Raw genomic sequence first — 24,117 nt, forward strand, 5'->3', positions numbered from 1 at the left:
TCTACGTGGCATGCCACTTAGAAACCTACAGACTTGAGGGGCGTCTGGGTGGCGCAGTCGGTTAAGCGTCCGACTTCAGCCAGGTCACGATCTCGCGGTCCGTGAGTTCGAGCCCCGCGTCAGGCTCTCGGCTGATGGCTCAGAGCCTGGAGCCTGTTTCCGATTCTGTGTCTCCCTCTCTCTCTGCCCCTCCCCCGTTCATGCTCTGTCTCTCTCTGTCCCAAAAATAAATAAAAACGTTGGAAAAAAAAAAATTTAAAAAAAAAAAAAAAAGAAACCTACAGACTTGATATTATTGGGGTTTCTCCACGCATTTCATTAGACGGAAAGGTTGGCTTTCACCATGAAGTGATGTTGTAGGAAACTAATCAGAATCTCAGCAGCTGAAATGGAGCTAATAGATGAATGTCTTCAAGATAACTTCTAATAAGTACCAGTAAGTATTTAATGATTAAATTAATTAACCAGAGTTATAGAGGGCTTTTAAAAAAACCCTATCTACATCTTCATTGAGGTAAAACTGGTCATAGCATGTGGTTCTTCATCTCCAAAGAGAAGTTTCTAGAAGAATCTTTTAAACTTTAATATGTTCACTTAGTGTCATTTCAAATGTTATTTATAATTTGTATTTCATTTTGTGTATTATTGATAATGATTTAAATAGACGTTATTTATTCTTTTGAAAATAACTTGCTGCATTATTTAGTATGATTTATTGTACGTCTTGGGACCAGAAAATGTTTCTGATGGGATTAATTTCAGTTTCATTATGAAAATAGATGAGATGCAGCGTGATACATTGGAAAGAGAGCCAGACTGTGAATCAGAAGTCACGAGTTTAATTCTTAGCTCTGCCACTTACGGCACAATATTCGCAAGCTGTTCATCTTCTCAGAACTTTTAGTTTTGTCATCCATAAAAATGGGGTAGTACAGAGACAGCTGTCTTTCAGGGTGGTGGGGTGGGGGCTATACTTTGTAACTGAAAACCAACTATAAGTGTAAATTTGCAGAAAGTATGATGCGATTGAGAGCATTTTACTTGACAGGAAACGTTTACAGGGACACGTTTCTCCCACGGATGAGCCCACCCTTATAGCATATGTGTAATTTACCTTCCTCAGTGATTTTCCACTCCAGCCATGCTCCCACTTTACAAATCACGATGGTAATTTTAATTTTCTAAAAAAGCTGGATGGTGATTTATTTTTCAGGAGGACAGGGCAAGCATGTAGGGAAAAAAGCGTTCTTTGATATTCCTTATTCTTTAGTCTTCCCTTTGTAGTATTAGCGGATGATGCTTCATTTCTAGAGTGGACACGAAAAGGATTCTCTGAACATAGCAACCTTAGGCAGTAAGTAGCTTGAGTACTATCCTATGTAAAATGGTCAGGAATATTTCTTCCTGGTAGATCTGCTGTGTGTTGACTTAGTTGTTTTTGTTTTTGTTTTTAATAATGTCTATTTATTTTATTTTTGAGAGAGAGAGAGAGTGTGAGGAGGGGAAGGGCAGAGAGAGAGGGAGAGAGAATCCCAAGCAGGCTCCACACTACCAGCCCAGAGCCCGATGTGGGGCTTGAACTAACAAACCATGAGATCATGACCTGAGCTGCAATCAGGAGTCAGAAGGTTAACTGTCAGAGCCACCCAGCTGTCCCTTAACCTAGTTTTAAATATCAGTGACTGTACAGTCAGAAGCCTTTCTACACAGCTAACATACTAGTAAAATACATTATGATTGACATCTTTCAATATTCAGTTAAATTGGAGCCAGCTACAATTTATCGGGGGATATATGTCATGAAAACAAAATGTTTTAAAGACTACACATATTATATAATATACCTTTATTCTTTTTCTGTTTTGTTTTTAATATTTTTTGATGTTTATTATTTTGAGAGAGAGAGAGTGAGAACCTGAACAGGGTAGGGGGAGAAAGAGACACACAGAATTGTAACAGGCTCCAGGCTCTGAGCTGTCAGCACAGAGCCTGACTCAGAGCTTGAACTCACCCACCATGAGATCATGACCTGAGCCAAAGTCGGATGCTTAACCGACTGAGCCACCCACGTGGCCCAATGCACCTTTATTCTACTTGGCAATGGATGCTAATTTTAATGTTCTAGCTTAAGCTTGATAGGCAAGAATGATTTCAAACTGATACAAACTCTGCTTTTCAAGGAAGTCAAAGTAAAAATATAATATACTTTTTTTTCCCCTTGAGCATTTGTTCAAAATCCTGATGGACATAAAGTCACCTTTAATTTCCAAGATAGCAGTTGCTCTTTGGATCCAATATGATAGTTTCATTTCCCTGAGGCTTAGGACTGCTGTGGATCAGTCTTGTCAGATTTGAAGAAGAGATATCAGAAGAGTCAGATATGGCAGCAGTCTCTCCTGGCCTTCTCGGTTGGCCTCCATAAAGCTCAAACTGGGGTGTTGTGGGGAGAGAAAAGTTTTGAGCTAAGCCAACAGGTTGCCCAGTTGGGTTGAATTATAGGAGCAGCCACGCGCTCTTTCACGTTGATCAACCTGCTGGGGGAGGAGGGAGCCCTGATTGGTCACATTTGCCAATGCCCATAGTGTAAATACACCCACCTTGTATTTTTAAGTTTTAAGCTACTGATGGTTTAACAGTTTGCTCACAGCATTCCCAACAATTTAACAGGTAGCTCTCACAAGCTTGTCTGAATCAGCTCTAGAGCACTAATGACAAAGTATGGAGGCGGGGACGTGGGGATCCCCACACCCATCCTGTGCCATCAAGGAAGGTTGAGAAAAGAAGTTACTCTCGATTCCAAGAGTTGCCCAAAATGAGAGCGATTTGTTGTGCTTTTTGCTTTTAAATGTTGCCAAGGTTGGATCTCTACTTATCTAGCAACCTAACCCCTTTCCTCCATTTCCTGTGTGAAATCTTCAACAAATTCTACATTGATCGCTATTGAGCAGGCTGAAATCCCAACTGATGGAGACAGTTACTCATTTTTTAAAAAGGGGGGGGGTAAACATTTAACAGGACACACGCATGCATACCCCTTCTCTTTCATGCTGAGAAACTGGAAGGCAGGAATGGTTATCTGGGTTAATGGATTGGCTGAAACGACTGAATGAATATCTAGTGAGCTCAAATCCAAGCTTCTCAGGCACCACAGTGAAGGAGGGCTTCCCTTTAACATAGGTGCGTTGTGAACAGGAAAAGTAAGTGAAAGTCAGCACTGGAAAAAAAATGTTAAGTAGAAGCCATAATCCATGGAATAAGGAAAATGTTCCTTTGAACTTACTCAGAGGAGTTTATGACCTTGTCACATTTCATGCTTAGGTTTAAACATGCATTTTCCGGATTAACAAGGACAACCAGCCTGTCCTTGGGATTGTGTTGGGCTCAAAGTGCCCAGTCCTTGAGATCCTGGGCGGGGGTGGGGAGAAAGAGACAGTCTAGAAGGGGAAACCAACATGTAAACACAATAAAATTCAATGTAAAAAAGGCTATTGTTGGAGTATTGGTTTCAGGTACCCTGGGAGGTAGGAAGTAGCAATTTACTAGCTCTCCAGGGAATTCTTTTAAAGGCAAAACCATTTAGATACACTGTAAATTCATAGTAACTAGATTTTGAATTTTAGATATTTGATCCTTAACAATGGCTGATGTACATTGCTTATTATCGGAGTTATATCTCATGGAAAATACAATGTTTTAGCCCAATAATGAAGATTTTGAAAGTTTATTGAGGTGTAAATGGTGTGCAGCAAAGTATGACTTAAATGTACAATGTACAGAATATTGGCGTATGTAGGCAGCATGAATACAGTCAAGATGATGAACATCTACACCTCCCACGAAAGGTGTCTCATGAAATTGATTTATCCTGACCATTGTCCAGCCCCACATGCTAGCCTACTTTTCCAAGCAGCCTCTGGTATGCTTTTTGTTACTGTAGGCTAATTTTCATTTTCTGAAATGTAATCTACATTGTGTACTCTTTTTGTCTGGCTTTGTTCATACAGCATAATTATTTTAAGATTGATCATTGTTCTGGCAGGTATCAGTAATTCATTTCTTTAATTTTTTTTACGTTTATTTTTGAAAGAGAGAGAGAGCTTGAGCAGGGAAGGGGTAGAGAGAGACGGAGACACAGAATCCAAAGCAGGCTCCAGGCTCTGAGCTGTCATCACAGAGCCTGATGCAGGGCTCGAACACACTGACCACGAGATCATGACCTGAGCCAAAGTCAGACACTTAACTGACTGAGCCACCCAGGCACCCCCAATAATTCCTTTCTTTATTTCACTACATAAAAGCAACTCTACCCCATTTGATGGGTATGCCACGATTTGTTTATCCATTCACATCATAATGGACATTTAGGTTACTTTTAGTTTGTGGCTGTTACAAATAAAGCTATGAATATTAGTGAACAAATCTTTGTGTGAATATAAGTTTTCATTTCTTTTGGGTAAATACCTAGGAACCTAGGAGTAGAATATCTGGGTTGCATGGCAGGTAGGTGTTTACTTTTTGAAGAAACTATCAAATAGCTTTCCAAAGTAGTTGCATATTTTACCTTCCCACCAGTGATGTGTGAGAGTTCCAGTTGACAAACATAGTCAGTCTTCAGTTTTAGCCATTTTTTAAATATTTATTTATTTTTATTAAAAAAATTAATGTTTATTTTTGAGAGAGAGAGAGCATGAGTGAGCAGGGACAGGGCAGAGAGAGAGAGAGAAACAGAATCTGAACAGGCTCCAGGCTCTGAGCTGTCAGCTCAGAGCTCGATGCGGGGCTCAAACTCACGGACCATGAGCTCATGACCTGAGCCGATGTCAGACATTTAACTGACTGAGCCACCCAGGCGCCCCTCAATTTTAGCCACTGTATTAGGTGTGTAGTGGCATCTCATGATGATTTTAAATTATATTTCGCTACTAACTAATGTTGTCGAACATCTTCTGAGGCATTGGTTTGCCACCTGTCTTGCCATCTTTGGTGAAAGGTCCCTTCACATCTTCTCCCAATTTTTAATCGGGTTGTTTGTGTTATCATTGAATTGTAAAAGTTCTTTATATATGCTGGATGTAAGTTATTTGCCAGGTATGTGTTGTGCACGTATTTTTTTCTCAGTCTGTGTCATGTCTTTGACCTACAGTGGTTACTGAGAAATAGCCTTTTAATTTTGATTAAGAGTACTTTGTAGATTTCTTTTCTGGTATGTACATTTTGTGCATAGTATGTGTAAAACAGAGTCATTAAGGTTTTTCTTAGTTTTCTTCTAGAAGTTTTACAGTTTTTGTTCTTATACTTAGATAAATGATCCAAATTATTTTAGGTTAATATTTGGGTGTGGAATAAAATAAGAATAGGGAGGATTGTTTTTTAATAGGTAGGTATCTAATTTTTCCAGCAGCATTTGTTAACAAGATTATTCTTTTTCCATTGAATCACCTTGTTTAAAAGCTTTATTCTTGGATTTCCTATTCTTCCATCAATTTATTTATCTATCTTGATATATATAAGACACTGTGCCACTTATTATAACACTGTAGTCAGTCTTGAAATCAGGTAGTATAACTCTTCCAAATTTGTTTTCATATTCTTTTTTAAAAAATTTTTTTAACGTTTATTCATTATTGAGAGATAGAAACTGAGCATGAGCAGGGGAGGGGCAGAGAGAGGGGGAGACACAGAATCAGAAGCAGGCTCTAGGCTCTGAGTCATCGGCACAGAGCCCGACGTGGGGCTCGAACTCGCAAACCATGAGATCATGACCTGAGCCGAAGTCAGACGCTCAACCAACTGAGCCACCCAGGCGCCCCTGTTTTCGTATTCTTTTGGCTAGTCCAGGTCTTTAAATTTCCACATGAATCTTCAATTTCTACAGAAATTATTTCTCAAATTTTGGTTACAGTTGCACCAAATATATATATGTATATATATGTATATGTATATATATATACACACGTGTCTATTATCTATACATATATATCCACATATATATACATATATACATATACATAGACATAGACCTATACATATACATATACATGGCCACCATTCTAATTATCTTGACTCTTCTGACCTGTGGACATGGGATATTACTCCATTTATTTAGGTCGTCTTTAATTTTTCTCAGCTCTATTTTGTTCTTTTATTAAAAAATTTTTTTTAATATTTATTCTTGAGAGAGTGAGAGACAGAGCATGAGCAGGGGAGGGGCAGAGTGAGAGGGAGACACAGAATCTGAAGCAGACTCCTGGCTCTGAGCTGTCAGCACAAAGCTGGATGTGGGGCTCAAACTCATAAACTGCAAGATCATGACATGAGCTGAAGTCAAATGCTTAACTGACTGAGCCACTCAGGTGCCCCTATTTTGTTCTTTTAAATATAAAGGTCTTCACATCTTTGGTCAGACTTATTCCTGAGTATTTTATAGTTTTGATGTTATTGTAAATGTAATTGTTTTAAATTTTAATTCCAATTTTTTATTGCTAGTGTAAAGAAATATAATTTTGGTCTATAATATTATAAATTATAAATATAATTATTGATCTTGTGTCTGGCAAATTTGCTAATTTTTTTTGTAGATTCCTCAGATTTATCTCTGAATGAAGATAGTTTTATTTCTTTTTAATCTAAATGGCTTTATTTTGTTTCTTGTCTTATTGCAATGGTTAGAACTTCAGTACAAGATGGAATAGAGATAGTGAGAATGTACATACTTGCTTTGATGCTGATCTTAGGGAGAAAGCATTCAGTCTGTCACCAGTATGTAGGCTTATAGCTGACAGGTGTTTTTTTGTTTTGTTTTGTTTTGGTAGATACTTCTTATGAAGTTTTGTAAAATCCCTTTTTTATAGTTTGCTGAGAGTTTTTATTATGGCTGAATGTTGACTTAGGTGAAATGCTTTTTTTAAATGTACATAAATTATTATTTGTTCTTTTCCTTTTTATTCTATTGCTATGGTGAGTTGCATTAATTGATTTTCAACATTCCATTCCTGAGATACACCCCATTGGCCATAGTGCTTTATACTTTATACATATCGTTAGATTCAATTTGCCAATGTGTTTTGTTGAGGATTTTTGCATCTGCATTTATAAAATATGTTGGTCTGTACATTTTTTTTCTTTTAGTGTCGTTTTCTGTTTTCTTTATCAGGGTAACTTTATACAATGAGTTGGGAAGTGTCCCTCTGCTTCAATTTTATAGAAGCATTTATGTAGAATTGGTATTAATATTTCTGAAATGTTTGATAAAGTTCTCCAGTGAAGCTATCTGGGCCTGGAGGGGTTTTTTAAGGACACATTCAGCTGGGATGGATTTTAATTATAATTTTAATTTTATTAATAGCTGTAGGACTATTCACATCTTTTTTTTTCTTTTTTTTTTACACTCATCAAATTTTTCTTGCTCTAGTGTCTTAATCCCTTAGTATTGTATTGATAAAATGATCAAGTAATAAACTTATGTATAACCTCTTATATTTTTAAATTCAATTTATTTAAACTGAAAAACAAAAACGAAACAAACCAGTTTACCCATTTTTCCTACCCTAACCCCTACCCTCTGCCTCTGGCAAGCACTAATCTGTTCTATCCCTGTGAGCTTGGTATTTTTTTTTATTTTTTAGACCTCACAGATAAGAGAAATAGTACTGTGTTTCCCTTTCTCTGACTTGTTTCACTTAGCCTAATGCCCTTGAGGTCCGTCCATGTTGTTGCAAATGCAAGATTTTTATCTATCTATCATCTATCTATATTTTAAGTTTACTTATTTATTTTTGAGAGACAGAGTGTGTGAGCAGGGGAGGAAAGGAGAGAGAGGGAAAGAATCCCAAGCAGTCTCCATGCTGTCAGGACAGACCCGACCTAGGGCTCAGTGTCATGAACCATGAGATCATGACCTGAGGTGATATCAAGAGTTGGATGCTTAACTGACAGGTCATCCAGGTGCTGAAGATTACATATATTTTTTTAATGGCTAAATAATGTGTATATACCATACTTTCTTTACCCATTCATCTATTGATGTACACTTAGATTATTTCCCTATTTTGGCTATTGTAAATAATGCTGCAGTGAACATGGAGATACATATATCTATTTGAGTTTCTTGTTTACATTTTCATTGGATAAATACCCAAAAGTAGAATTGCTGCATCGTATAGTAGTCCTATTTTAATTGTTTGAGGAACCTCAATACTATTTTTTAGAGTGGCTGCGCAAAATTACATTTATACTCACAGTGCACAAGGGTTTTCTTTTCTCTACATCCTCACCAACACTTGTTATTTCTAGCTTTTTTTCTTATAATAGACATTCTAATAGGTATGAGATGGCATCTCATTTTGGCTTTGATTTACATTTCTTTAATGATTAATGACATAAAGCATCTTTTCATGTGCCAGTTGACCCTTTGTATATCTTCTTGGAAAATGTTTATTCAGATCCTCTGCCCATTATTAAATAAGATTTTTTTTTAGTATTGAGTTGTATGAGTTCTCTATATATTTTAAATATTAGCTCTTTATCAGATATATGATTTGCAAACATTTTCTCCCATTCAGTGGACTGCCTTTTGTTTTATTGATGCTTTCCTTTGCTATGTGGAGTTTTTGAGTTTGATATAGTCCCACTTACTTAGTTTTGCTTTTGGTATCAGATTGAAAAAATTATTGTCAAAACTCATGTCAAGTAGCTTATGGTCTGTGTTTTCTTCTAGAAGTTTTATGCTTTTGTGCCTTACATTCAAATCTTTAATCCATTCTGAGTAAGTTTTTGTGAGCGATGTAAGGTAGTGGTTCAATTTCATATGTGCTTGTCTGGTTGTTCCAACATTGTTGAAGATACTGCCCTCTTTCCCCATGATATATTCTTGGCTGCTTTGTCATAAATTAATTGACCATCTATGTGTAGATTTTTTTCTGGGCTCTCTATTCTGTTCCACCCATCTATTTGCCATCCTGTTTTAGTTGCGATAGCTTTGTAATACAGTTCAAAATGAGGGAGCGTTTTCTTCTTTCTTAAGATAGCTTTGGATATTCGGGGTGTTCTATGGTTCTATACCAATTGTAGGATTCCTTGTTGTATTTCTGTGAAAAATTGTGATAGGAATTGCATTGTATCTGTAGATTGTGTTGGGTAGCATGGATATTTTGACAACATTTTTCCAATTCATGAGTGAGGAATACCTTTCCATTTATTTGTGTCTTCTTTAATTTCTTTCATTGATATTTTATAGTTTTCAACATACAGGTCTTTTACTTCCTTGGGTAAATGTATTTCTAAGTAGTTTATTCTTTTCGATGGAATTGTAAGTGAGATTGTTTTCCTAATTTCTCTTTCTGATAGTTCATTGTTAGTGCATAAAACACACAACAGAATTTTGAGTATTAATTTTGTATCCTGCAACTTGACTCAATTTGCTTATAAATTCTAAGTTTGTTGATGGAGTTTTTTAATATTTGCTATATATAATTTTTCATCTACAAATAGTGACAGTTTTACTTCTTTCTTTCTAATTGGAAGTCTTTTATTTCTTTCTCTTACCTAAAAAAAACCATTGCTTGCATTCCTGGAATAAATCCCACTTGGTATTGGTGTGTGATCCTTTCAATATATTGTTGAATTTAGTTTGCTAATACATTTCTGTTGAGGAGTATTACATCCGTTCATCAGGGATATCTGGCTGTAATTTTGTTTTTCTTTTATTTTTGTTATGTTCTTACCTGGTTTTGGTATCAGGTTAATGCTGGCCTTGTTAAATGAGTTTGGCAGAGTGCAATACTTGTCTGCTTTTTGGAAGAGTTTGAGAAGATGTTTTTTTTTTTTTTTTTGGAATGCTTGGTGGAATTCACCAAAGAAGCCATGGTCTAGGACTTTGTTTGTGGGGAAGTTTTTGATTTACTCATTCATTCTCCTTACTCTTAATTGGTCTAATCACTTTTTCTGTTTCTTCATGATTTAGTCTTGGTAGGTTTTATGTTTCTAGGAACTTAAGCACTTTTTAAAGGTTTTCCAACTTTTTGGTGTGTAATAGTAATAATGTCTTATGATCCAGTTGGTCTCTGGTATCAATTGTCACATCTTTCATTTGTTTTTTTTTTTTTAAGTTTATTTATTTTTTTATTTAAAAAAAATTTTTTTAACGTTTATTTATTTTTGAAACAGAGAGAGACAGAGCATGAACGGGGGAGGGTCAGAGAGAGGGAGACACAGAAGCTCCAGGCTCTGAGCGGTCAGCACAGAGCCCGACGTGGGGCTCGAACTCACGGACCGTGAGATCATGACCTGAGCCGAAATCGGACGCTTAACCGACTGAGCCACCCAGGCGCCCCTATTTATTTTGAGAGAGAGAGCATGTACACAAGCAGGGCAGGGGCAGAGAGGGAGGGAGAGAATCCCAGGCGGGCTGTGTGCTGTCAGCCTGCAGCTCATTATGGGGCCCAGTCTCACGAACCATAAGATCATGACGTGAGCTGAAATCAAGAATTGGACATTTAACTGACTGAGTCACCCAGGTGCCTCTGCCTCTCTTTAATTTCTGATTTTATTTATTTGAGTCTCTTTTTTCTTGGTAATTCTAGCTGAATGTGTCAATTTTGTTATCTTTCCAAAGAACCAACTCTTAGTTTCATTGATTATTCTATTGTCCTTTTTTATTTTTAATCTCTATTTTATTTATTTTTGCTCTGATCTTTGTTTTTTCCTTTCTTCTATTGACTTTATGCCTAGTTTTTTTCTTCATTTTCTAGTGTCTTGAGGTATAAAGTTAGGTTGTTTTTTGAGACTTTTCTTTCTTCTTAATATAGGCATTATTGCTCTGAACTTCTCTCTTAGAATTGCTTTTGCTTTGTCCCATAAGTTTTTGTATATTACATTTCCATTTTCATTTGTATCAAGATCTTTTTTATATCAATTTTGATTTCTTCTCTGACCCATTTGGCTGTTCAGTAGCATATTGTTTAATCTTCACATATTTGTGAATTTTCCAGTTCTCTTCATGCAATTAATATCAAGTTTTATACCATTGTGGTTGGAGGAGATGCTTGATATGATCATTTCTCTTAAACTTATTAAGACTTGTTTTTGTCCTAACATTATAAATTTTGGAAAATGTTCTATATGTACCTGAGCAGAATGTATATTCTTCTGCTTTTGGATGGAATATTCTGTAGGTATCTGTTAGGACTATCTGGTCTAATGTGTTATTCAGTGCTGATGTTTCCTTAATGATTTTCTATCTGATTAATCTATTCATTGATCTAAGAATGTTATTAAAGTCCCATACTCTTACTGTTTGCTGCTTATTTCTCCCTTTAGGTGTGTTAATATTTGCTTTATATGTTTAGGTGCTTCTGTGTTGGCTACGTAAATATTTAGAAATGTTTTGTCTTCTTTTGGATTCACCCTTTATCATTATGTGATGCTCTTCTTTGGCTGTTATTACAGTCTTGGTTTTAAAGTCCACCTTGTCTGATACAAGCATAGCTATACGAGGCTTCTTTTGGTTTACATTTGCATGGAATATCTTTTTCATTCCTTTCACTTTCAGACTGTGTGATTCCTTACATCTAAAGTGAGTCTCTTGTAGGCAGGATATAGGTAGGTCTTGTTTTTTGTCCATTCAGCCCCTCCATGTCTTTTAATTGGAGAATTTAGTCCATTTACATTTAAAGTATTTATTTGAACGTATGTACTTACTGCCATTTTGTTCATTGTTTTCTGGCTGTTCTTAAAGTTTCTGTCTGGTTCTTCTTTCTTCTCTTGCTGTCTGCCCTTGTGGTTTGATGACTTTCTTTGGTGGTATGCTTAGATTCCTTTTTGTTTATATTTTGTGTATTTACTGTAGGTTTTTGCTTTATGGTTACCATGAGGCTTACATATCAAAACTTATATCTATAATAGTCTATTTTAAGTTGATAACAGCTTAAATTTTATTACATTGTAAAGCTCAATATTGTTACTCTCCCGCTCCATGTTTTGTTTTTTGATGTCACATTTTTTATCCTTTTCTATTGTATATCCTTTAATTATTGTATTCATAGTGATTTTTACTTCTGTCTTTTAGCCTTCATGTTAGCTTAATAAGTGATTAATCTACTACCTTTACTATGTATTGACCTTCTCAGTGTATGATATATTCTTCTTTATTTGTTTTTGTTACTAGTTCATGCTCCTTTTTTTCAATGCTTGGTCCTTTTAACATTTCTTTTAAGGCTGGTTTAATGGTGATGAACTCCTTTAGCTTTTGTTTTTCTTTAGAACTCTCTCTTTTTCAAGTCTGAATGATAATTTTGCTGGGTAGAGCATTCTTGGTTGGAAGTTCTGTTTCTTTCAGCACTTTGAATGTGTCATGCCACTTCATTCTGGCCTATAAAGTTCCTGCTGAAAAATCTTCTTACAGTCTTATGTGGGTTCCCACATAAAAAGTTTGTTTTCCCAACAAAAAGTTGTTCTTGTCTGGATTTTAATATTCTCTCCTTGTCTCTAACTTTGACATTGTAATTATAGTATGTCTTGATTTGGGGTTCTGTGAGTTCCTCTTATTTGGAACTCTCCAGGAATCTTGCATCTGTAAGTCTGTTTCATTCCCCAGGTTAGGGAAGTTTTCAGCCATTATCTTTTCAAATAATATTTCTGCCCCTTTCTCTCCTCTCCTTCTGGGAGCTGAATGATATGAGTGGTAGGCCATTTGATGTTTTCCATAGGCCCCTTAAACTATCTTCACTTTCTTTTTATTCTTTATTCTTTTTGCTACTCTGATTGGGTGAGTTCCACTGCCTTGTCTTTGAGTTGAATGATCCTTTCTTCTGCTTCATCTAGTCTGTTGTGGAACCTTTCTAGTATATTTTTCAGTTCAGTTATTATCTACAGCTCTGTGACTTCTGTTTAGTACTTTCTTGTATTTTCTCTGTTTTTTGAAGTTCTTGCTATGTTTATCCATTTATCTCCCCAGTTCTGTGGACGTCTTTATGACCATTACTTTCAACTCTTTGTCAGGTAAATTATTTACCTCCATTTCATTGAGGGTTTTTCCTGATGCTTTGTTGTTTTTTCATGTGGAACACATTCCTCTCTTTCTTAGTTTTACTTAACTCTCTGTGTTGATTTCTATAGTAGTAGATGAAAAAAAATAACCTCACTAATCTTAAAGAAGTGGCCTTGTGCAGGATATGAGCTTTGTGACTCAATCCTGCCCCAGCTCTTGGTTATATCTGAAACCTTTGTGCTTGTCCAAGCAGACTATTATATTTTTGAGTGCTTCCAGTAGTTAAGTGTGTCCTAGTACTTGCCAGTGCCCCAGAGGGGAAGATCTCAGCACCAGGTTCTCACTGGAAGCCAGACCCTCAGACATCAGCTTTTTAAAGTATGCCAGTATATACAGTCCTATGGGACTGTAAGCCTAAGCCCGGCATCCACCAGAATCAGGTGATCTGGAGGTGATGGCAATAGCAAAAATCAAAGCCCCCGATGAATGTAAACCTATTCTCTGGGTGATAACTGGCAAGCTAGAGCAAGACAGAGAGAGACGGCCAAGATGACATCCACAGCCTGCATTCTTTGAAAGCAACTCCGTAGGCCATCAATGTGTGCCAAACCTGAAGCCTGCCCCTCAGACCATAGCTCCAGGATGAGCAAAGAAGCCTCCTTTACAGAAAGAAGAACGGTAGCCTCCCAAGAACTATCATACTGACTGCTACAGTCCCATGGGACCCAGAAAGGCAAGCCCCTCCATTCACCAGATCCAGGTGACCACAAAGTGTCACCCGGGTGGCAGCCGCTAATGCTGGAGCGTCAGACAAAATAACCAGGGTGCCAGACATGGAATGCCCCTCTCCAGAAGACGTTGGCCCTCTGGAGCACAGCAAAGGATGAGTGTGAGGACAGCACCTGCCCTCAAGGACTCTGGAAAGGATTATAGTCAGCCCCCGGGTGTATGTTCAGTTGGAAGCCTGCCTCTCAGGGCACAGTCGCGATGATTAGTCAGCAGGCCTCCTTCACTAAAGACCAAATTCCCGGGCCTGTTGCCTCTTGCTGTGTCCTGAGGATGGTCAGTGTTTAGGAATTCTTTCTCTGTTGGTTACAGTCCTGTGGGATCCATGAGTGGCCCCACTGGCCACCAGAGCCAGGTCATATCCCCTAACAGCAATCCCCAAAATCAGGGTGCCAGACGAGGAAGGGTATGAGCTCCTTTCTGGCTGACACTGATTATTGCAGTCCCGTGGAACCAGGATTGCAAGTTCCCCTGGCCTCTCGAGGCAGGCAGTGAAGGTGGCAGCTGCAGAAATCAGGGCACCGGATGTGTGGAAGCTCCTGGGATATTCTGCTGTTCTAGAGACAGCAAGGGGAGCATGAAGGTGGCATCCGTCAGTCTCCATCCCTAGAGAATGGTCCTTGAGGCTCCTAGATATGAGTGTTAAAGTAGATGCCTGCCCCCATAGCCCAGTGCTTTCATAGAACAGGTGAGACTCCTTCACTTCAAGTCCAGGGCAGTCAGCTGCCGTGGCGCTGGGTCCTGGGGCGGTGGCAGACGGAGTCCAAGGACACAAGCACTTGTTAGAAGGTTCTCAGACTGCTTCAATTTTGTGGGTCTTGGGACGTGAGCCTCACTCACCGTATTTCCAAGTGAGATGTTTGGGGGCTCATCTGTCAACTGTATGTCTTGAAAATTGAATGCACGCTGTGGGATTCAAACCCTTCACTCCTCAGGGAGAAGCTCTGGGTTTTGAGTTCCCTCCTAGCTGTGGGTCACTGCACTGGCAGTGGTGGGGCTCATGGTAATGCTGTGTCCCAGCCTTTCCTACCTACCTTGATGTGGTTTCCCTCTCCTCGGCTCAATGTGTAGCTGTTGCTCAGCTAGCGTTTAGTTTTTTAGGGTTTTTTGGTTTTGTTTTGTTTTTATGAGAGGAAACGGTTGTATATATAGCTGTAGACTCTGCGTCTGTGGGAGGAGGTGAGTTCAGGATCTTTCTACGTCACCGTCTTGAACCAGATCTCTTCTATATTTTAACTCCACCTTCAAAGCTGGCAACGTTGCCTCTCTCTGAACATTTTCCTGTGGTTACTCATATCTCCCTCAGATTCTGACCTCTCTTTCTTCTTGAGAGAGCCTTTGTAGTTTGTGTCTTTCAACAAATATGTCCATTGTATCTAAGTTGTCAAATTTTTTGGCATAAAGTTGTTATTCTGCTTTTATGTCTGTAGGACTGTCAGTCCTGCAGCCTCTGCCATTGGTCTCATGGTGGTGATTTGTATCTTTTTTACCTGAGCGATGCGACAGTGCGTTTGTCAATTTTATTCTTGAAACGAAACAGCTTTTGATTTCATTCTTTCTCTTTTATCAGTTCCTGCTCTTATCTTGTTTCTTTCATGGATGTGTGTCTTGCTCAGGAAACGACTTTGTCTGATATGAATATACCCACTCCAGCTTTGTTTAAATTAGTACTACTGTTATATTTTTTCTTACCTTTTTACTTTTAATTTGTTTACGTATATGAAATGATTATTTTGTAAATAATATGTGATTGGTTCCTGCTTCTTTCTTTCATAGTTTTTTAAATATTTTTTATTTTTTTTTATATTTTTTGAAAATTTTACTTAAATCCAAGGTAGTTAACATATAGTATCATAATGGCTTCAGGAGTAGAATTTAGTGATTCATCATTACATATAACACCCAGTGCTCATCCCAACAAGTGCCCTCCTTAATGCCCATCATCCATGTAGCCCATCCCCCGCCCCCCGACACCCTTCCTGCAACCCTCAGTTTGTTCTCTGTATTTAAGAGTCTCTCAGTTTGCCTGCCTCTCATTTTTATCTTGTTCTCATTCCTTTCCGCTATGTTCATCTGTTTTGTTTCATACATTCCGCATATGAGTGAGGTCATATGGTACTTGCCTTTCTCTGACTGGCTTATTTCACTTAGCATAATCCACTCTAGTTCCATCCACGTTGTTGCAAACGGCAAGATTTCATTCTTTTTGATCACTGAATAATATTCCATTGTGCGTGTGTGTGTGTGTGTGTGTGTGTGTGTGTGTGTGTGTGTATAAACATACCACATCTTCTTTGTCCATTCATCAGTCGATGGGCATTTGGGCTCTTTCCATAATTTGGAATATGGTTGTTGATAGTGGTGCTGTAAACATTGGGGTGCATGTGCCCCTTCCAATCAGCATTTTTGTATCATTTGTATAAATAGTAGTACAATTGCTGGGTCTATTTTTAATTTTTTGAGTAACTTCCATATTGTTCTCCAGAGTGGCTGTACCAGTTTGCATTCCCGCCAACAGCGTATTCCCTTTCTCCACATTCTTGCCAACGTCTGTTGCTTCCTGAGTTGTTACTGTTTGCCATTCTGACAGGTGTGAGGTGGTATTTCATCATGGTTTTTAATTTGTATTTCCTTGATGACAAGTGATGTTGAGCATATTTTCATGTGCCTGTTGGCCCTTTGGATGTCTCTCTTGAAAAAGTGTCTGTCTATTCATGTCTTCTGCCCATTTTTTCACTGGATTATTTGTTTTTTGGGTGTTGAGTTTGATAATTTCTTTATAGATTTTGGATACTAACCCTTTATCTGATATGTCATTCGCAAATATCTTCTCCCATTCCATAGACTGCCTTTTAGTTTTGCAGATTATTTCCTTTGCTGTGCAAAAGCCTTTACCTTTATGAGGTGCCAATAGTTCACTTTTGCTTTTGTTTCCCTCACCTCCTGAGACATGTCAAATAAGAAGTTGCTGTGGTTGAGGTCAAAGAGGTGTTGCCTGTTTTCTCCTCTAGAATTTTGATGGCTTCCTGCCTTGGGTTTTGGTCTTTCATCCATTTTGAGTTTAATTCTGTATATGCTGTAAGAAAGTGGCCCAAGTTCATTCTTCTGCATGTCACTGTCCAGTTTTCCCAGCACCACTTGCTGAAGAGACTGTCTTTTTTCCATTGGATATTTTTTCCTGCTTTGTTGAAGATTCGTTGCCCATACATTTGTGGGTCCATTTCTGGGTTCTGTATTCCATTCCACTGATCAATGTGTCTGTTTTTGTGCCGATACCATACTGTCTTGATGATTACAGCTTTGTAATACAGCTTGAAGTCTAGAATTGTGATGTCTCTGGCCTTGGTATTCTTTCTCAATAGGGCTTTGGCAATTCAGGGTCTTTTCTGGTTCCATACAAATTTTAGAATTGTTTGTTCCAGCTCTGTGAGGAATGCTGGTATTATTTTGATAGGGAATGCATTGAATGTGTGGATTGCTTTGGGTAATATCGACATTGTAACAATATTTGTTCTTTCTATCCACGAGCCTGGAATGTTTTTCCATTTCTTTGTGTCTTCTTCAATTCTTTCATAAGCTTTCTATAGTTTTTAGGGTCCAGATCTTTCACCTCTTTGGTTAGGTTTATTCCTAGCTGTTGAATGATTTTCAGTGCAGTTGTCAATGGGATCGATTCCTTGATTACCCTTTCTGCTCATTTCAATCAATGTATACAAATGCAACTGATTTCTGTACGTTGATTTTTATATACTGTGATGTTACTAAATTCATGTATCAGTTCTAGCAGTTTTTTGGTGGAGTCTTTTAGGTTTTCCACAGAGTATCATGTCGTCTATGAAGAGTGATAGTGTGACTTCTTCTTTGCCAATTTGGATACCTTTTATTTGTTTTTGTTGTCTGATTGCTGAGGCTAGGACTTCCCAGTACTTTATTGAACAACTGTGGTGAGAGGGGACATCCCTATCATGTTCCTGACCTTAGGGGTACAGCTCTGTTTATCCTCATTGAGGATGATATTAGCTGTTGGTCTCTAGCTTACCTTATTGTAAGTAATTGATAATACCTACAAATTAACATACAAAATATATGTGTTAATTTGGCTGTTTATGTTAGTCCTGATCAACAGCAGACTATTGGTAGTTAAATGTTTGCAGAGTCAAACGTCCTATGTGGATTTTCAACTGCACACAGGTTGTTTAAAGGTCAACTGTGTACATCTTTTTCTCATCACAGTCTCCTTTCAAGTGATTTATGTCAACCCCCTTTCTGGCCTCTGTCGTCAGGCGTTGATTTCTCCCTATGTTATGAACTCCCCTATAAATTATTATTATATTGACTTTATTTTTTTTTTTTTTTAATTTTTTTTTTTCAATGTTTATTTATTTTTGGGACAGAGAGAGACAGAGCATGAACGGGGGAGGGGCAGAGAGAGAGGGAGACACAGAATCGGAAACAGGCTCCAGGCTCCGAGCCATCAGCCCAGAGTCTGACGCGGGGCTCGAACTCACGGACCGCAAGATCGTGACCTGGCTGAAGTCGGACGCTTAACCGACTGCGCCACCCAGGCGCCCCTATATTGACTTTAAACAGTCAATTATTTATTAAAGAGGCCTAGAAAAATAAGAGAAAGTTTTTTGTATATATTTACGTATTTACCATTCCTAGCGCTCTTTGTCACTTTGTACCAATCCAGATTGACTCTGGTTTCCTTTTCCTTCCACCTGAAGGACCCTAGAATTCCTGGGGGTTTGCTGGTATGAAGTCCTTCAGACTTTGAATGTCTGAGAAAGTCCCTATATTTGCCCTCATTTTTTGAAATATTTGCTGACTATAGAATTCTAGGTTGAGAGTCACCCTAAATCATGTTCTTCAGTTTAATGATACTGTTCCATGCCTTCTGATTTGCATTGTTTCTGACAAGTCTATTGTAATCTTATTTTGTTTCTATACATGTGTTTCTTTTCTCTAACTACTTTCAAGATTTTTTTTTTCTTTATCACCGCTTTAAAGAAATTTTAGTATTGTGGTCTTATTATTATTATTATTATTATTTTACATTTCTTGTGCTTTCAGTTTTCTGAGCTTCTTGGATCTATGAGTTTATAGTTCCCATTTGAAAAATTTGCCACCGTAATTTTTTCAAAAAGTTACTGGTCTTTTCTCTCTCTTTTTAAAATTCTTTTAAACATTTTTATTTATTTCTGAAAGACAGAGAGAGACAGAGCATGAGCGGGGGAGGGGCAGAGAGAGAGGGAGACACAGAATCTGAAGCAGGTTCCAGGCTCTGAGCTGTCAGCGCAGAGCCCAACATGAGACTTGAACCCACCAACTATGAGATCGTGACCTGAGCCGAAGTCGGACGCCCCACCGACTGAGCAACCCAGGCACCCCGTTTCTCTCTAAGATCATAATTTCCCATACATTAGACCAACTCAAAGTTGTCTCACGGCTGAATGATTCTCTGTAACTTTTTCAATCTTTTATTTCCTATTATATTTCATTTTCAATAGTTTCTATGGCTCCGTCTTCAGGTTCACGAATCTTACTATATCTGCCATACATCATGAGAAATTTAATTTTTTTTCATCTAATAAATGGCATTTAAATAAAACTTGAAACTCTAACGCATTTAGTTTTTATGGCAGGATAGTAATTTCATACCTAGTGTACTTTTTGTGTTATGTGTGATCTTGATGACTTAAAATACACTTGCGATTCTCACTGATTTAATTAGAAGATTGTGTTTGGCTCCTTCCTTTTTGTTTTCTCTCTCATAGAGCTTTGTGAGACTGCAATTCTTTTATGACTTTGCCTGATAGACCCTGATCGCTGGCCTGTTTTGAATATATTCGAATAACTAAAAGCCATGCCTTGGTGGTAGACAAACCCCTCCGGACAGGAGGGAATACTTACAGTCTCATGTCTCTGTTGAAGAGCCAGAAATTGAGAGAGCCTTGGGTAGACTACTGAATGTGTCTGTCTGCCTGCCTTCCTTCCTTCCTTCCTTCCTTTCTTTCCTTTTCTCTTTCTTTCTTTCCTTCTTTCTTTCTCTCTTTCTTTCTTTTCTTTCTCTCTTCTCTTTTCTTTCTTTCTTCCTTCCTTCCTTCCTTCCTTCCTTTCCTTCCTTCCTTCCTTTCTTTCTTTCTTTCTTTCTTTCTTTCTTTCTTTCTTTCTTTCTTTCTTTCTTTCTTTCTTTCAGCTTAACACTGTCTTATAGAAACTCTGGATGTCTTCTGTCATGTGGAGACAGGTAATATTGACTCCAGCCTAGGAAGTGTCACATTTAGACAAAGCTTTGGGGCTAGAGTGTATAGATCTCTCAAGCCACTGGTGTACTAGGAAACATCTTAGGACCCATGGGAGTGAGATAAATCTGTTAAGGTTAGGGATGCCTGGGTGGCTCAGTTGGTTGAGCGTCCGACTTCGGCTCAGGTCATGATCTCACGGTTTGTGGGTTCGGGTCCCACATCGGGCTCTGTGCTGACAGCTCAGAGCCTGGAGCCTGCTTTGGACTCTGTGTCTCCTATCTCTCTCTCTGCCCCTCCCCTGCTCATGATCTGTCTCTCCCTGTCTCAAAAATGAATAAAAAACATTAAAAAAAATCTGTTACAGTTGGAAACCTCTATGCAAGTAAAACTATTTTTAACTTCTCCTGTGGTAGCTTTTTGGTTTGCTTCTCCTTTAGTATATAACAGTTTTTCAAGATTTTCAGATTTTCTTAGCTGGGCCAATGGCAGTCAAGGGAAAATATTTTTGATTTTTTAAAAATTTTTCTTAATGTTTATTTCTGAGACAGAGAGAGAGCATGAGTGGGGGAGGGGCAGAGAGAGAGGGGGACACAGAATCCTAAGCAGGCTCCAGGCTCTGAGCTGTCAGCACAGATCCCGACGTGGGACTCGAACTCACAGACTGCGATATCATGACCTGAGCCGAAGCCGGACGCTCAACTGACTGAGCCACCCAGGTGCCCCTATTTTTGATTTATTTTAAAGAGAGAGATACCCATAACATAGGTAACGTTCAAGGGGAGAGGAGTTGTCAGAAGGTTGATGACCTTCTCCACCTGTAACAAATACCTCTTTCAGAGCTAAGCTTTAGGGGGTCTGCATTTTGCTGGATGGGGATGGGGGAGTGATTTCTGACAGGATTTTCCATAGCCCTGTCCCTTCTCCACCCACCTATCACACACACTCTATCTCCTTACTGCAGAGCCTTGATCTCAAGTAGCAGGGAAATAATGACTAAGATATTCATTGAAAGAACTTTAAGGGTTGTTTTTTTTTTTTTCACTCAAAGGGGTACTTGCATTTTAAATGATAACCCTTAAAGACTAAATAGGCTATTCTAAGATTAAAGGAATTAATACTTAATAATGGAATTTTGGATAGAGGGAGATTTACTGGGGACTGGAATCCTGCAAAACTGTACCGCTGAGCCTATAGATATTTTATGCTAATATACATCTCTCTTAACTTAGTTTCATCTGTTTTTTTACGATTCAAAGTTAAAATTTAAGATAATTATTTTAAGAAAATTTTGTCTATATATCCCAAGGTATATCAGTCAACTTAGAGTATAAAAAAAGGATAAACCATGTATTTATGGGAAACATCTATAAGATATACTTGTCAGTGAATTACAGCAAAATGAAATGGCTATAAAATATGAGTGTGAGTTGGGGTGCAGTCATGGTTTATTTGTAATTCTAGACTTACATGCAAATTACACATTCCTACATCAACATAATAATTCTTTCCAAATTTCCAATTTCCTAGGTTTTTGGAAATGTGTATGATATTTAGTTATTTCTACATTACCTTATTTCAGAAAATATTTAGAGAGCTAAAGTGAGTAGATTGTAATAATGTCCTTTGGGACACTTAATACATTTGTTTAGCAATATGTGAGATCTCTGTTTTCTAATTTCACCAATTTGACTTTTAGGTGTTTAGAGAGTGACTATCTTCCGATTATCAGAAATATACAGAGCTGCCCGTGGAGACGACAAGAAGAAGAATACGAGAATTTTAGGTAAGACGTTTCTTCATCAATATTATGAGATTAAAAAATGTCTTGTATATTTGCTTTGTGAGGGAAATAACGTGTTGTTAGAAAGAAGAGTAGAAAGGGCCAGCTGACCACCAGATTGATTTAATTCTAAGACCCCCCACCCCGCCCCGAGGCACGTGGCACTCTGCCCCAGTCTCCCTATTTAGAAATTTTAATTCTTTTATTGGAATTAATTAATCACAAAAATCCTGAATTCAGAAAGAAAATTTTGTTGGACTCTTTATGATATTTTAGAAGACATGGCTTCTTTTTTAGAGCATTTGCGTTGGTATGTATTTATTTTGTGTATCTGATTCATATAACCACATATATAACAGGATAGCATTAGTGAATGTTTGGAAAACGTGGGCGGGGGGGCGCCTGGGTGGCTCAGTCCGTTAAGCGTCCGACTTCGGCTCAGGTCATGATCTCACGGTCCGTGAGTTCAAGCCCCGCATCAGGCTCGGTGCTGACAGCTCAGAAGCTGGAGCCTGTTTCAGATTCTGTGTCTCCCTCTCTCTCTGACCCTCCCCCGTTCATGCTCTGTCTCTCCCTGTCTCAAAAATAAATAAACATTAAAAAAAAAAAAGAAAAAAGAAAACGTAGAGGGAAAATGTCTTCCGAGGTGCCATTGCTTCAGAACAAAAACTGCACTCCTTTCTGTGTTTTCCCCTCCAGTTTCCTTGTTAGCTTTTTTTTTTAATTTAATATTTATTCAGTTTTGAGAGACAGAGAGCAAGCAGGGGTGGGTCAGAGAGAGACACACACAGAATCCGAAGCAGGCTCCACGCTCCGAGCTGTCAGCATAGAGCCTGAAGCGGGGTTTGAACTCATGAACTGTGAGATTATGACCTGAGCCGAAGTCAGACACCCAACTGACTGAGCCACCCAGGCGCCCCATCCTTGTTAGCTTTTTAACACGAGCAACATTCAGGAGTGTGAGTTGCTCCAGCTAATAACCGAGAGAGGAACTCAAACTGACAAGACCAGGTTATCGGTGGGTGATTATAGAGCTCTCCTGCCCATGGATAACTTGGAGCCACTTAACACAGAAATAAATGGGGTCAAACCACTGTGCTGCTGGGGGCACATGATCCTTACATGGGACCCTTTACTCCCAGTCATACGGCCCACCCCGGCCAGTTGTCTCTGGGCTGGCCTGGTCCTCCTTGCTCTGCCCTTCTTTGCCCGCATTCTGATTCTTTGCTGTGCGTGCAACACAGGTTTTCTTTGGTGCCAAGTTATTTTGTCATGTTACAATCCAGAAATATGTTTTTATCTTCACTGGTTCATATTTTCAGACTTGAAGCCTTGAGTCTTTTGAAGACCTTCTTAAAGAGATTATTTTCCCTGGAGATTCTCTTTTATTTAAAAGTTGGGTTTTTTGTTTTTTTTGTTTGTTTGGTTTTTTTTATTTATTTTTATTTATTTTTGAGAGAGGGAGAGTGTGTGTGTGTGTGTGTGTGTGTGTGTGTGTGTGTGTATTTGTGTGCAGGAGGAGGGCAGGCAGAGAGAGAGGGAGACACAGAATCTGAAGCAGGATCCAGGATCCGAGCTGTCAGCACAGAGCCCAGTGCAGGGCTCAAACCCACGAACCATGAGATCATGACCTGAGCCCAAGTCAGACACTTAACTGACTAAGCCACCCAGGTGCCCCTCCCCGGAGATTCTCGTAAGAAGTTTCTGCTCCTTGGCTTGCTTTCTGTGGGAAGGCAGCTCTCTTTACTTACACAGCCCTGTGGTTCAGCCTGTCCCACCTTCAGTCACTTTATGCCCAGGTCATTGGACCAACTGCCTTTTATTCTGCTGCCAGTCTGAGAGGGGTTGTGGCCAGCTCCACTGCATGAAAGAGTAACTTGCTGATTGTGTTAGAGCTCAGAGTGAGTGAATATTTTCCCTCTGTTGGGTAGACTCCTGGATGTCATCGACTTCCTGTAGGATACCATTAAGCATCTTTCCTAACTGACATTTCAGGGCGAGGGGCTAGATAAAGGGATTCTTCTGTATTTAGTTTCCAGGATATTTTATGCTACGTAGTCTGATATAGAATGAACGTGTCCCCTCAAAAGTCATAAATTGAAAGCCTAATTCCCCACGTGATGGTATTTGGAAGTGGAGCCTTTGGGATATGATTAGGTTCTGAGGGTTGAGCCCTCATGAATGGGACTAATGACCTTATAAGAGGTCTCAGCCTGCCCTTATGCCCCTTCTACTATGTGTGGACACGGCAAGAAGATGGCCATCTAAGAACCGGAAAGTGGGCTCTCAATCTGCCGGCACCTTGACCTTGGATTTCC

At 38.7% G+C, this 24,117-nt stretch overlaps 1 protein-coding gene across 1 annotated transcript in view; it reads left to right on the forward strand.

Moving 5' to 3' along the window:
• The window catches only part of ST8SIA6 (ST8 alpha-N-acetyl-neuraminide alpha-2,8-sialyltransferase 6), a 166,614-nt gene that overhangs the window by 87,708 nt on the left and 54,789 nt on the right, over positions 1-24,117 (forward strand). Inside the window, exon 4 of the mRNA XM_086714833.1 lies at positions 21,716-21,802. Within this exon, the coding sequence (XP_086570959.1) occupies positions 21,716-21,802 (87 nt within the window). The remainder of the gene's footprint in view (positions 1-21,715; positions 21,803-24,117) is intronic.

This window comes from Puma concolor, chromosome B4, assembly GCF_028749965.1.
Source record: "Puma concolor isolate L17-30 chromosome B4, mPumCon1.1.hap2, whole genome shotgun sequence".
Lineage (NCBI taxonomy): Eukaryota > Metazoa > Chordata > Mammalia > Carnivora > Felidae > Puma > Puma concolor.